This window comes from Misgurnus anguillicaudatus, chromosome 25 (genome assembly GCF_027580225.2).
Source record: "Misgurnus anguillicaudatus chromosome 25, ASM2758022v2, whole genome shotgun sequence".
Lineage (NCBI taxonomy): Eukaryota > Metazoa > Chordata > Actinopteri > Cypriniformes > Cobitidae > Misgurnus > Misgurnus anguillicaudatus.
Window position 1 is genome coordinate 4,286,519 of NC_073361.2, and position 14,292 is coordinate 4,300,810.

Genomic DNA, 14,292 nt, shown 5'->3' on the forward strand with positions numbered 1-14,292 from the left:
TTGTGCACATGTTAATGACATACACTCACCTAAAGGATTATTAGGAACACCATACTAGCATCTTGCAGTTGATGGAAATTTGTGGGATGCACATCCAGGGCACAAAACTCCCGTTCCACCACAACCAAAGATGCTCTACTGGGTTGACATCTGGTGATTGTGGGGGCCATTTTAGTACAGTGAACTCATTGTCATGTTCAAGAAACCAATTTAAAATTATTCGAGCTTTGTGACATGGTGCATTATCCTGCTGGAAGTAGCCATCAGAGGATGAGTACATGGTGGTCATAAAGGGATGGACATGGTCAGAAACAATGCTCAGGTGAGCCGTGACATTTAAACGATGCTCAATTGGTACTAAGGGGCCTAAAGTGTGTCAAGAAAACATCCCCCACACCATTACACCACCACCATCAGCTTGCACAGTGGTAACAAGGCATAATGGATATATGTTCTCATTCTGTTTACGCCAAATTCTGACTCTATCATCTGAATGTCTCAACAGAAATCGAGACTTATCAGACCAGGCAACATTTTTCCAGTCTTCAACTGTCCAATTTTGGTGAGCTTGTGAAAATTGTAGCCTATTTTTCCTATTTTTTCCTGGTGGGGTCTTCTGCTGTTGTAGCCCATCCGCCTCAAGGTTGTGCGTGTTGTGGCTTCACAAATGCTTTGCTGCATACCTCGGTTGTAACAAGTGGTTACTTCAGTCAAAGTTGCTCTTCTATCAGCTTGAATCAGTCGGCCCATTCTTCTCTGACCTCTAGCATCAACAAGGCATTTTCGCCCACAGGACTGCCGCATACTGGATGTTTTTCACTTTACACACCATTCTTTGTAAACCCTAGAAATGGTTGTGCGTAAAAATCCCAGTAACTGAGCAGATTGTGAAATACTCAGATCGGCCCATCTGGCACCAACAACCATGCCACGCTCAAAATTACTTAAATCACATTTCTTTCCCGTTCTAACATTCAGTTAGGAGTTCAGGAGATTGGCTTGACCAGGACCACACCCCTAAATGCATTGAAGCAACTGCCATGTGATTGGTTGATTAGATAAATACATTAATGAGAAATTGAACAGTTGTTTCTAATAATCCTTTAGGTGAGTGTATAAGAGTTGTTGGCTCATGGAGACTCGGGTTCAAGACTTGTTTGGGACCTGATCTCATTCCTCCTCTTTCACCCTTTGTCTTTCTGTCCTACACTAGGACTGTGCAATTAATGGGTTTTCAACGTAAAACAATTATTGTTTGATTAAAATATAAATTATGTGCTGCTGGACCGATGTGTAAGGCACTTGAAGGCACCACTGCTTTTACACGTGTAGCTTATTGCAACACTTACTTAATAAAAACGTTAAACAAATGCATGTTTTCAAAGTCACAGAGTAATCTTGTTAAATAACCATGATTATGATTTCGCCCTAGTCTACACTTCACATTCTTACAAAACATAAAGGCAAAAAGGCTAAAAATACAATAGTGGAATTATGGTCTTTGCATGAAAGAACCTAACTGGCCTTCACAAAGCTCAGACCTGAACAAGCTTTATTCAAGCAGTCAGTTGTGCCTCTCATGCACTTTATATAGCCACAGGCTGGTTTTGAAGAGACATTATGATAATACTGCTGTATGTTTCTGATAAATAGTTTAATCTGTTACCCATGTACTCTTGCATCTCCAGATCATTAATCTGACTCAAGTGTGTGTTTGCGTGCAGTCATATCATACTGTAGTGTCATTACATTATTTGGAGTGAATTTTTTTACTAAGGCTCTCTAGTGCCCCCTGTTGCTGTTTAAAGTTAATAAACTGTCCGGTTGCAACAATCATGCTGCATTTATAACACAGCAGAGACAGAAGATGATTTGTGCTTTATATGCACCTGTATATAGCTCAGTGGGGACAATGAATTAGCAATGCAGAAGGTTATAGGTTCAAACCCAGGGAACACCCATACGGATAAAAAATGGTCCTTGTATGCCTTGTAATGCTAATTGCTCGTAGATGACATCTATCTGTCCCGTTTTCCCACAGGACATCTGCCCTGTATTCGCTGCATGCATAATGCAAAACAAAGCCATATAGTCACAAGACGCATATAAAACTGTGTGGTAAATGAGGCTATGATGTGGTGTTCTGTGTTCTGTGGTGATTAAGCTTCAGTCCAGCTGTTTTAAGGTAAATACTGACTGTTTTATAGTTAGCAAAATATTAATGCATTTGGCAGACACTTTGATGTGATGTAAGAATTAAAATCACAGCTGCAGTTTTGGTAATACACAAATGTAAATTGATTTGTATGAATTGAAAGGCTGAATGGTTGACTAGTCATCAAACAACCCACTGACCACTTAAAATATAAGCAGGAAGCTAATTAGCATTGTTTGTCTGTAGTTGCGTTGTTGTTGTTTGCAATGACAGATCGCTTTAGTTGAGTGATTTAGTTAGCTTCTGTTGGCAGAGCCGATCAGACCTCCGCATGCTTTCTCCCTCATTGAATCTTCTCAATGAACTTCAGCTTAATTAAGTTGCTAATGGTTTGTTAGAAGTCTGTTATTATCCCTGATGAGTCCAATGAAGGTTAGGGACAGCAACAGTTGCTATTAGATTGAAATAAGAATCTTATATTAAAGCAATATCGCTCGAGTAGGAGCGTGACATTGGCTCTATATCACCATGCTGATAAAGAGCCATATCACACCACTATGGAAGTGATATTGCATTTATACAACAGTTTGATGGCACCAGTGTCTAGATAAATCAAAAACAACAACGGAGCGTCTTTAAAAGCCTATTTTTTGTAGACCTACTTCCTTCCGCCATGTATTCGAAGCCCAGGATGACAGGTAAACCTTTCAGCCATTTGTTATTAGTGTCATAACTGACTCCCAGGCGTGAGTTTTTGAAGAGCTTTTGGGAAGAGAGCGAGATTGTAGACAGCTGAAAAATGAGCGCTTTTAACACTATATATCTATCAGGATACCTATTGGTATAGTGTTTGTAGTCTGTACTAATAGTTGGTGGCAGAAAGTGCAATATTTATGGTGCAAGCCGTGTTTAACTGATGCGCTGTCACTTATACAGCAGAAACAATAGAGGAGAGCGGTGTTGTTTATCACTAATGACTGATTTATATGTTCTCATTAGTGGCGAAAGCATTTATCGTAGTCCGCTTGTTTTGGGTGTCGGTGACATGAATAAACACACTGGGCCCTATCATTCACCCCGCATAATGAGAAGACAGGGGCGACGCGAGTGTTTTTTTGCTTGACTCAGTTATAATGTTCACGTCCAGTGCCGCATTGTTTAAATGGCAAATTCACTTGCACCCATTTGTTCACTCATGGGATTGCTAGTCTGAAAATGAGATGTGTTCACCTCATTAGATTGGCGCCTTGCTGTTTTAAGGCAACTGAAAAGGATTGCACCCCTAACCAACTAAAACTGGTCTAAAGTCAATAGCGCGCATTGTTTTATTTAATTAAAGGGCATGTTAGTAATGCTCGCCTATAGATGGGTGCACAACACGCGTACACTCTGCTTATTACACACAGGGACAAGCAGCAGCACACAAACATGCCAAATATTAAAAATGAAAGGATTACACGGTAAAAGATTACTGTGTACATAAAGATAAAATACCTACATGTCATAATGGACAGTCTTTGCATGTATAAGTATGAACTATTTGCAGTAATGAAGAATGAAATTGCTGTCCTCTTTTGAAAAGCATTCAGTTTTTGCTTTCGCAAATTCCGCCAGGTAAATTGCAAATCATCCATGGTGCATGCGCAACTGGCTTTGAAAGAGAATGAGAGATAAGACTTTAATTGGTTTATTGCATGTATCGCTCCCATGGCCTACGAGAATGGGTACAACCCTTTTGCGCCTGGCGTGCCGACTGTTTTTTAGTGATTAACTCTTTCCCCGCCATTGACAAATTATCTCGTCAATTAAAGGCGGAGTGCACAATGTTTGAAAGCCGATGTTGATATTTGAAATAACCTAAACAAACACGCCCCTACCCTAATAGAATTTGGACCTTCTTTTGAAAGTCCCACCCCACACATACGCAACCCCGCCAAGGATGTTCCTTAGTAGACACGCCCCTTACTGAGGATTGGCTACAAGTGTGTTTTGGTAGTTGGCCCGTCTCCTTTTCCAAAGCGTTTTTCAAACATTGTGCACTCCGCCTTTAAGAGAAAGTAGTTCTCTGTCAATGACAAGATTTTTTGTTTTATTGTGTTTGACCCCTTTCGCCTTCAGAACTGCCTTAATTCTACGTGGCATTGATTCAACAAGGTGCTGAAAGCATTCTTTAAAAATGTTGGCCCATATTGATAGGATAGCATCTTGCAGTTGATGGAGATTTGTGGGATGCACATCCAGGGCATGAAGCTCCCGTTTCACCGCATCCCAAAGATGCTCTATTGGGTTGAGATCTGGTGACTGTGGGGGCCATTTTACTACAGTGAACTCATTGTCATGTTCAAGAAACCAATTTGAAATGATTCGAGCTTTGTGACATGGTGCATTATCCTGCTGGAAGTAGTACATGGTGGTCATAAAGGAATGGACATGGTTAGAAACAATGCTCAGGTAGGCCGTGGCATTTAAACGATGCCCAATTGGCACTAAGGGGCCTAAAGTGTGCCAAGAAAACATCCCCCACACAATTACACCAACACCACCAGCCTGCACAGTGCTAACAAGGCATGATGGATCCATGTTCTCATTCTGTTTACACCAAATTCTGACTCTACCATCTGAATGTCTCAACAGAAATTGAGACTCGTCAGACCAAGCAACATTTTTCCAATTTTCAACTGTCCAATTTTGGTGAGCTTGTGCAAATTGTAGCCTCTTTTAAATACTCAGACCGGCCCGTCTGGCACCAACAATAAAGACTTCCAGCCAATCAGATTCAAGAGCCAGAAAGAACTGTTGTATAAATGTGTGTATCTTTCTATATGTGGAAGATGTGTTCTGCTGTGTCCCCACAGGGTCAGTGGACACATTTAACTGATCTGTGTTTTGTGGAGTGTTTTTATCAAGTGTTAGTAACAGCTGTCAGTCAATCTGATGTGTGACTGACAGATGTCTTTGTGAGTCTAGTGATAGGGTAAGGTTTCTCTTGTTGTCCTTCACACTTGGTTAGAGCATGACTTTTAAACAAGGCATACTGGGTGTGTAATTTCTGCAGTAGATTTGATCCAAAAAACAAGAGTAGCGTTTGAAAGTGGGTTTTTTTAATGTGAGACTAAACCAACACAATGGTGAGTGAGGTTGTATGACATAAAACATCAGCTTGTCTGTCCTTATTCTACAGCCGTGTTCCCTAATTAAAGGACAGTGTGTGTGTGTGTGTGCGTGCGTGCGTGCGTGTGTGTGTGTGTGTGTGTGTGTGTGTTATAGACACAGCTCCAGTGTCCTACAGCTCTCAGAACACACACTTCTGTCTCATCTGTCATCCGGTTTTGCCATTAAACCTCCCAGTGTGAGCAATCACCATCCCAACCAGGTTCCTGCTTTACTGCTGTGAATGTCTGTGACAGAATAAAGGGCAGGCAGAGAGAGAGGCAAAGGCAACAGGGATGAAAAAGAGAAATGTGTTTGCAGGGTTTCTGACATTTTACATCTAATGAGTGGAGGTTTTTGTTGTTTTGTACAAAGATGTCTGCTGCAGGATTGCTTTGGTTCATCCATGGGTCAGCGTTTCTCTAATGATCAGATTCACTGTAAAGCTCCCATGACGGCCACTACAGGCCTTTAAAGCATTCACATCATGATCTACAGCCATTAAAACACATCACTGGACCTCAGTGTTTCACAAATGCTTTTACTGTTGGAGTTGTTGACCTAATACGGCTTTGAATATAAAGGCATACAACATTAAAGGCAATTTTTTCAGGGTTATTGCACCATCATTTACTAAACGTCTTGCTGCTATGACCTCATATTATCATTCATGAATCAGAAAAGGATATGATTGTCGGAGCATTGCCCCATATGATTGTGTGACTCATAGGGAGGATGCAACATTCTTAGAAAAGCAACTGCGGATAATATTTAAAAGCCACGGCCAAGGGGTAAGAAAATGATATAATGGCTTACTTTTCGGTCTTTTTCTCTCATACAGTTATCGTATGGCTTCACTTAAAACTCCTGAATCACAAGAGTTGTGTGATATCATTGGCAGTGAACGCAGATGTGTGCTGCCTTCAAAAGCTGAGCAGATGGCAGATAGGAAGTTACACAAATATTGGAATCGAAAACATTTCTTGATGCCATGGATACTGTCCGAGATGGCCTTTTCAAGGCTTTGGACAATTACAAAATCTATATAGAGAGCTGTTGTTCTGTGTGTGACTCATGATCAGGGCCAAACGGAATCCGCCGAATTCCGCGAATTTAATGCCCGTGATTGACAAGCATACATACCCCGTGCTTGAACGTGTTTGTGCCCAGCAACCATCATTGACAACAAGCACACATACATAGCCTCACACGTTTTTGTGAGCGACATTGACTAGTACATAAACCCTGCACGTGCTGTTTGCTGTGATTGTTTTTAATGATAGAGAGCACGAACCATTTTATATTTGAGGTGAAAACTTACCGCTGAGTTAAACAGATCTTACTTTGTCTCTATCATCAGTGTGACGCGACAGTCAGCACTCAGCACATCATCATTTCAAATCCGTTTACAAGACGAATGCTCTTGTTATGTTTAATATAAAGTTTACATTGCATTGTAAAAATTATGAAATTATCTTCATACGTGCTTAATTCATAATGAGAACGTATTAACTTAAGCTTTTTTATTCTGCTATAATATATAACACTATAAACAATAATATATGTCATTTTATATTCAAAATATAATTCTTGACATGCACATTATCTGGTTCATGTTGGTCCAGTTTAATTCAGAGGCCTCATTGGTTTGGTGTATTTATCTTCATTGTTAGCCTTTAAAAAATAATTATTTTAGATGCAATTTTTCTAATATTTATAGCTTAAATTCTCTAATATCTTTATAAAATAATTTTCAAAAGAAAAATCCACAGAAAAAGCAAAAAAAGTCAGCAGATTCCATCTGGCCCTGCTCATGACCACTAAAATGCTAATTATAATGGATGTACATATACAAAATTTCTGTGCCAATACAGATATATAAATTTTAATGACATTTATCAATTGATACCGAAAGTTTTGCTTTTTACTCCTTGTTTCAAATTATGGTGTCATGAAATCCTAGCAGCGCAGAGCTTACAAACTGTAATTATGTTGTTTATTCCACATTTGTAAATTAAATAAATCAAATAATGTTTTTAATTATACATATTAATATCAAATTTATTTTGGAACTTTTGCATAAATTGCACCTGTCAGGAAGACTTACAGCACCCGGATGAGGCTGTGTCAGGCGGTTGATATCTGGGAATAAAAGACCTTAGAATGTCACCACTGACCAACCAGAAACAAAAACTTCAGAGAGCCATGTAATAAGGACACTTGCTAATAATAACATCATCTTTGAATGTAAATGAGTGTCTTATATTTATTTTGCATGTAGTAACTGTTTTCTAAAAGCATTGAGCATACTTCATAAAAGCAAGTGATATGTTGTGAACATAGTCAAGGGGTAAAGGGGTTGCAGATTTTACCTGTTGAGGCTTGTGCTTTTTAGCCTTGAATACAATTATTGCTAAATTTTATTTTTGTATGGTTTGACATAATGGAGCTTGAGGTATAAGTAGGTCTCTGTTGACATAGTATCTGAACATAAGCTCTTTGAACACATTCACCCCAGGAGTATGTGATGAAGTGAGCAGAACTCTGCTGAACACGGTGTTTCCTGCCCGTTTGAACACAGGATGAGGGGTCAGACCCTATTTCCTCAGCCCTGTGGTGGAGTCCCGAAATTGCATTTTCTCTGAGATTGTGGAAGAGAACGGGCACTTGATGGAGAGGGCCGACACTCTCACCAGCCCCGCTGAGATTACAGCCCGCCCTGTGATTTATGGGCCAGAACCTTCCTCTGTGCGAGGGAAGCAGATACAGGTGGTTACGGTGAAATGCTTTTAATCGTGCCAGGTGCATTGACTGTATCTGAAAGGAAATTGGGAATTTGTGTGTGTGGAAATGGGACCATAGAGGGGCTGTATCATGGATGATTACTTTATACTATTCCTGCAATTATTCAAGTTATTTAACCACTGTGAAATATCACTAAGAGAGACTCCTGAATCTTTCCTTCACAGCGGAGATCTTCAAGTCCCATATTGCCCACTGGTGGTCTCCAGATGGAGCCCGGCTCGCATACGCAACCATAAATGACACCCTTGTGCCCAAAATGGAGATCCCGATGTTCACTGGCTCTGTCTACCCCATGTCCAGACAATACCACTACCCTAAAGTAAGGATTGTGCATGTGGGTTATTGTATAGTGTTATAGATGACATTTTAATTATGCATAAACATGTTTTCCAGGCAGGAGAAGAAAATCCGGTCATCTCGCTATACGTTGTGAATCTCAATGGTCCTTTGCACACTATTGAGATGAGAAGGCCAGAGGACCAGAGAATAGGGTGAGATTTTAGTAACTCATGGTTTTAAACATAATCTTTTTGTGCCGATTAAAAATAGATTTAAATATTGTTATATTAATTTTGTAAATGTAAATGAATAGGGGTGTGACGAGACACTTAATCCACGAGACGAGACGAGACACGAGATTGGGTTCACGAGAACGAGACGAGACGATATTTTTACACTTTTTAAGAAACCCTCAATAATAAAATAAATGAATAAGAAACTGAAATCATGTTATTTTTAAAGGTTTTAACTAATCAAGGACTGGCCCTAACAATTATTTTACTAACTGATAATGAAGTAATTTGTTATTTTTGGGTAATAAAAATAGACCCAAGTGAGCAGTAGCCTTTAAAATTACATAATAACGAAGATGCAATAATAATTGGTTCAAATAAAGTATTAAAACCAAGTTACATTAAACAACATTACATTAACAAACACATTACATAAATAATGTATATAATGTCTATAAATAAAAAGCATTATGTATATATTATAACAAATGCCTGCAGGGGGAGATAGTTGACTCGTCTCGCGGACGCTATCTTCACTTTCACTTTAGACGGAGAGAAACGCTTATTTTTTAGCCAAACAATGTTTAAATTCATTTGAATATTTAATATACGTCCATTTCTTTACAATAGAAATGAACATGCAGACATTAAATCATGTAAACTCTGTGATGGTTTAATCTGTGCTGAGACTTCACATCTGACAGTGATCAACAGACAAACACAACACGTCTCAGACTTCATACGAGCTCCCAAACGAACATTATTGGAAACCCAAGGCGCGACGCACTGCCTTTTTTAAAAAAGAGCAGTGCGGGTCGACGCGGCTTTTAATATTGCTAGGCAACCACCTATTCAGCTGTCTTGTCAATCAAATATTGAAGCGTGCGCTCTTTTGCTGTTAACTGTCACATTAGCAGAAACTTTAAAAAGATGACGCTTGCTCTGACCTTGTTTGAGGATAAGAGGAGCACAAACACGCAGGAGAGAGTGAGCAAGTGGAGTCCGGTTCTTCAAAGCAACTGTAAACTTCCCTCACCACAATGTAAGGCCCTCATCTCCCCTCATTCGAGTGGACAATGGAAAGACGCGAATGACGTCGGGCGCTTCTCTGCTCTCGGCGTTCCTTCAAAGGCGCGTGCTGCGGCCGCCGGCAAAAACCGCAAGGCGCTCAGCCCGCATAAACAGCGCGCAAACGCTCCATGCCCATAGAATATCATTTAAAAAAGGCGCCTGCAACTGCCATAAACGCTTTTGGTGTAACTGGCCCCTAAAATGGTCAAACAGAAAGCTACATCCTCCGGAGGTCGCATATGCAGGCTGCATACGTCATTAAGGTTTATTTCAGATTCAGAGCATTACATTCGCAAGTCATGAGCATATTACAACAATTTGCGATTAACTAAATTATAAGTAAACTTTATAATTGTTAGTAGTCTCTAATAAGACAGTCTTTATGAAGTAAATGCAGTTTAAAAATGCGACCTCCGAAGGATGCAGTCTTTTATTTGAGAAACGGACAGAATTTCACCTACACAAGAAATCTCGCGAGATACACTAAATCTCGCGATACATGTTTAATCTCGCGAGATCTCGTCGCACAAGATCTCGTCACACCCCTATAAATGAAAGATATAAGATATATAACGTAAATAACAAATGATTCTGTGCCTTTACAATGATCAGAAGTACTATATATGAGGTGCTCAGATGGGAAAAGCCTCTAAACGTCACCTCTGTCAAACATGAGATTATGATATTAATCATATACTCTCTGCACATATTATATATTAATCAAATACATTCACTTCAAATCTGCTTAATAAACTGAAATATGGGTTTGTTGGCAGAATCCATTAAGAGTCTAATAAAAAATTGCTAATTTACAAGTCATTTACATGTCAGATGCACTTAGAGGGTTTTGCATCTGAGCTCTTCATATTTCATATTTACTGACAAATAACATTGCTGGGGATTTCGATGTGTATTACAGAGAGTACTATGTGGCAATGGTAAAATGGGCCACCAGTACTAAACTGGCTGTGAACTGGTTGAACCGAGCCCAGAATATCTCCATCCTGACTCTCTGTGAAGCCACAACAGGTGTTTGCACCAAGGTATGCTTCACTATAAAGTGAAACTGTGCTTCACTTTATACATCAATTCAATCCAAGCACAAGATTTATATACCACAAGGAAACATCCATTTCTATGAAAACCTTTACACACAGGACTAACTACACATTCGGGTTGACAGATTGGTCACATGCACAAATGGCCCACTGGTACATTTTTGCCATCAGTTAAGCTTTCAGATGCTTAAGTGCACAGACAGCAAGTGAGAGAGCAGAAGTGAGGTGTGTACATACTGAGCACCTTTTTGTGTTAAGAAACATTAGCCTTGTAGAAGAAATAGGACATAATAAACAAACAAAATCCCAGGATGCAAGCTTTTTTAATTTAGTTTTTACGTTTTTTTATTATTAATTGCCTAGGTATAATACATAGCTTTACATAGCCCTGTTTTTTGTAGCACTACAATCCTGGAGAAATGTTGTTTCTGGTTACTGTGCATTCACATGTGTGCATGGGTTGGGAGGGGGCCAGACAAGGTACAAATGGGTAACTTTAATTTTCTTTCACAGGCAGCACACATAAACAACTTTCTGTTAAAGTGACCAAAGCTGTCTTTCAAGTGATGAACAAAGACAAAACTGACGATGCATTTATATATTTTTTTTTTTAAGGTAAAATGTAAGGCAACATAAACAGTTGTTTAATCATTCCTCATAACATTTTAAAGCCACGATCTACATAACATCACGCAAAGATATAACAAAAAAAAATGATAACTAAACCTAAAAAACAACAAATGTGATCCTGCCTTGGAAACCCCGGCTACAAATCAGTGTTTTTACGATTTAGCTTTTATGACCAAAAAAATGACAAATGACATATGTTATGTGATTGTTACAGTAAATGATAAAAACTAAGTTTTGTATAAAATTCAGTAAACAAGAAAAACATTGAAATGAATGATTTTATAGACACTACGCTTTTTATTTAGCACAGAAATACTGCTTGATTACTTTGACTTTGATCATCTCTATTCACTTAGAAACACCTGGTGATTCTTATATTATTTATTTCAGGAACCTCTTTTCTATTATTTGAAAGTGAACACCGACCATAATATTAAATCACAGGAAACACAGTCGTGTTAGGCATAAATATAGATTTGGTGCAGATATTTTCTGTGTAGTCACCGAAATTTAAAGAAACGGCTTATCTGTTTTGTAGTTTAACTTTTGACAAGGTAACCACACTGTGTTAAATACATTTTAAAACTTATACACGTCGAAAAACATCAGCTTTTTTGTTTAGTTTGATGAACTCCTAAATATTAGAAGTGAGCACCTATCGCATTCGACTAAATTGCATGCACCAGCATCATGGCCAGAACGCAAACAGCGCAATATCAATGCAACAAAAAGCAATCCAAAATTAACACTTTAAATAGATCAGAATTTATGTTTTTTATATTTTATATATTTTTTTTTATAAAATAAGGTCAGAAGTAACAAGGTGCAGAACAAATATGTGCAAAATGCCTGAAGTGCACGAAAACAAAACACAGGCCAAATAGATAAATCAGATAACCCAGAGTGATTTATAAATAAAATGAAATAAAGAAATTATTAAAATAATGAAAGTATAACCAGAATTCCCCGCTTTGTCTTTTAAATGTAGAAACAAAGAGGCATAGAAACCTCCTATGGACCTGTAGCTCTGTCACAGGGGTTGTTGGATTTATTAACGCATTTTAATGTTTTATTGAATAGCTACTTCTTCACATATTATCTGTATATTAATATATTGGGAGAAAGCTTTTATATGTGAAATCAGATGATGTTCACTCATATACGGCCAAAATTGATCCTCATTTCATAACACGTCTGCGGCGATTTGACTCTGAGATTGATAGTCGAATCAGGCTTCTGCTATTGATGCACTGAATCTTCGACTATCCGGGGTCACACCTAATTGACGCTCTCGCCAGTGGCGGTGTGAATGCACAGTTACTGTGTACAATACTAACCAAACTTTATTAAAATGACTAGTCTTGAAAAAGAATCCTCATTGTTAAGCGCTGACACTAAAGGGGATCGCACACCGGCCGCGCAGCTCAGCGCGCGCAGCGCCGCGCCGTTCTAAAAAATATCGAACACATTGTTTTCTATGAGTATACGCACACCAGCGCTGCCAGGTGTGACTCAGGAAGTTGCTCAAATCCCTGTTGCACCACACAGCGCCACTCACATAGTTTAACATTAAATAACATCATATTTGTCCCACATCATTAATGATTAAAGGAATAGTCTACCCTTTTGCCATATTAAACTATGTTATGACCTCAACTTAGACGAATTAATACATATCTATCTTTTTTCAATGCGTGCACTGTACAGCGCGTTGTGAATGTGTTAGCATTTAGCCTAGACCCATTCATTCCTATGGTACCAAACAGGGAAGCCACCAAACACTTTTTAAAGACTGTTACATGAGGAGTTATACCAGTAAGTATGGTCCCACAAAATAAAACTTTTTTTTGGTACCATAGGAATGAATGGGGCTAGGCTAAATGCTAACACATTCACAACGTGCTGTACAGTGCACGCATTGAAAAAAGAAAGGTATGTATTAATTCGACTAGGTTGAGGTAATAACATAGTTTAATATGGCAAAAGAGTAGACTATTCCTTTAACATTGGCTGCTAACATAAATTTGACATTTTGAAGTAGACGCTATCTGACGAAGCTCGCGCTATTTAATGTGTACTTCCGGTTTAGAATACCTCCGAGTTCTCCTAGGCGCGACGCGGCGCTGCACGATCCCCTTAAGGGGCGGTTTCCCAACAGGGCTTATGCATGTTTGCTGCCTTAACTTAAAAACATCTTGTACTATATCTTAACATAGATCAAGTGCCAATGTTTTGTCTCAAGATGCACACCAGTAATGTTTTTGTAAGGTAAAAACTACATAAATGTCCTAAACTAACTAAGACATAGCCTCAATTAATCTAAAACCTGTCCGGGAAATTGCCCCTATGTGTGAAAACCCATTTATTTTGCCTGCTATTGTTGGTTGCCTCTAGACAGTATCAGGCAGTAAATCATGTGATTTTCACTGTCAGCACCCCCATATTTGTCGCAATACATTGCAGCTCACTTGCATAAAGCATAATTCTGTTAACTTCTGGTGCTCATGTCTCCTCAAATCATCAACTCTAATTAAAGGGTCATGAACCCCCAGTCTTTCAGCCACAGTCTAACTCTGTGTCATTTTAAAAAATGCAATTAAAATAGGCATGGGCGCCGTAAGAAGAAGGGTTGGGGCGAAATGTGACGCAACATAAATTTATAATTGTAATGGATTCTGTTGTAGCATCGCCTCGTGCTGCTTAAGTGTGGTTTAGACATGGTGTCATGAATAAATAAACACTCACAGCATTTAAGGAGATAGAAAAGTATACGGAACAAGGTACAGCATCCTTGCCGATTCGCAGCCTGTCTTCATGAGCAAGTCCAAAGTCCACCTGTCTCCAGTTCTCGAAGCTTTCTCAAACTTTGACGTGTCGGTAGTTAATGGCCAACCAACCGCCCACAGCCAAA

General features: G+C 39.0%; 1 protein-coding gene across 2 annotated transcripts in view; it reads left to right on the forward strand.

Annotated features, from left to right (window-relative positions):
- Positions 1 to 14,292, forward strand: part of dpp6a (dipeptidyl-peptidase 6a) — a 462,038-nt gene that overhangs the window by 412,381 nt on the left and 35,365 nt on the right. For both annotated transcript variants that reach the window (XM_055182097.2, XM_055182096.2), the window contains exons 9-11: positions 8,275 to 8,429; positions 8,504 to 8,601; positions 10,613 to 10,736. In XM_055182097.2, coding sequence (XP_055038072.2) covers positions 8,275 to 8,429; positions 8,504 to 8,601; positions 10,613 to 10,736 — 377 coding nt within the window. The remainder of the gene's footprint in view (positions 1 to 8,274; positions 8,430 to 8,503; positions 8,602 to 10,612; positions 10,737 to 14,292) is intronic.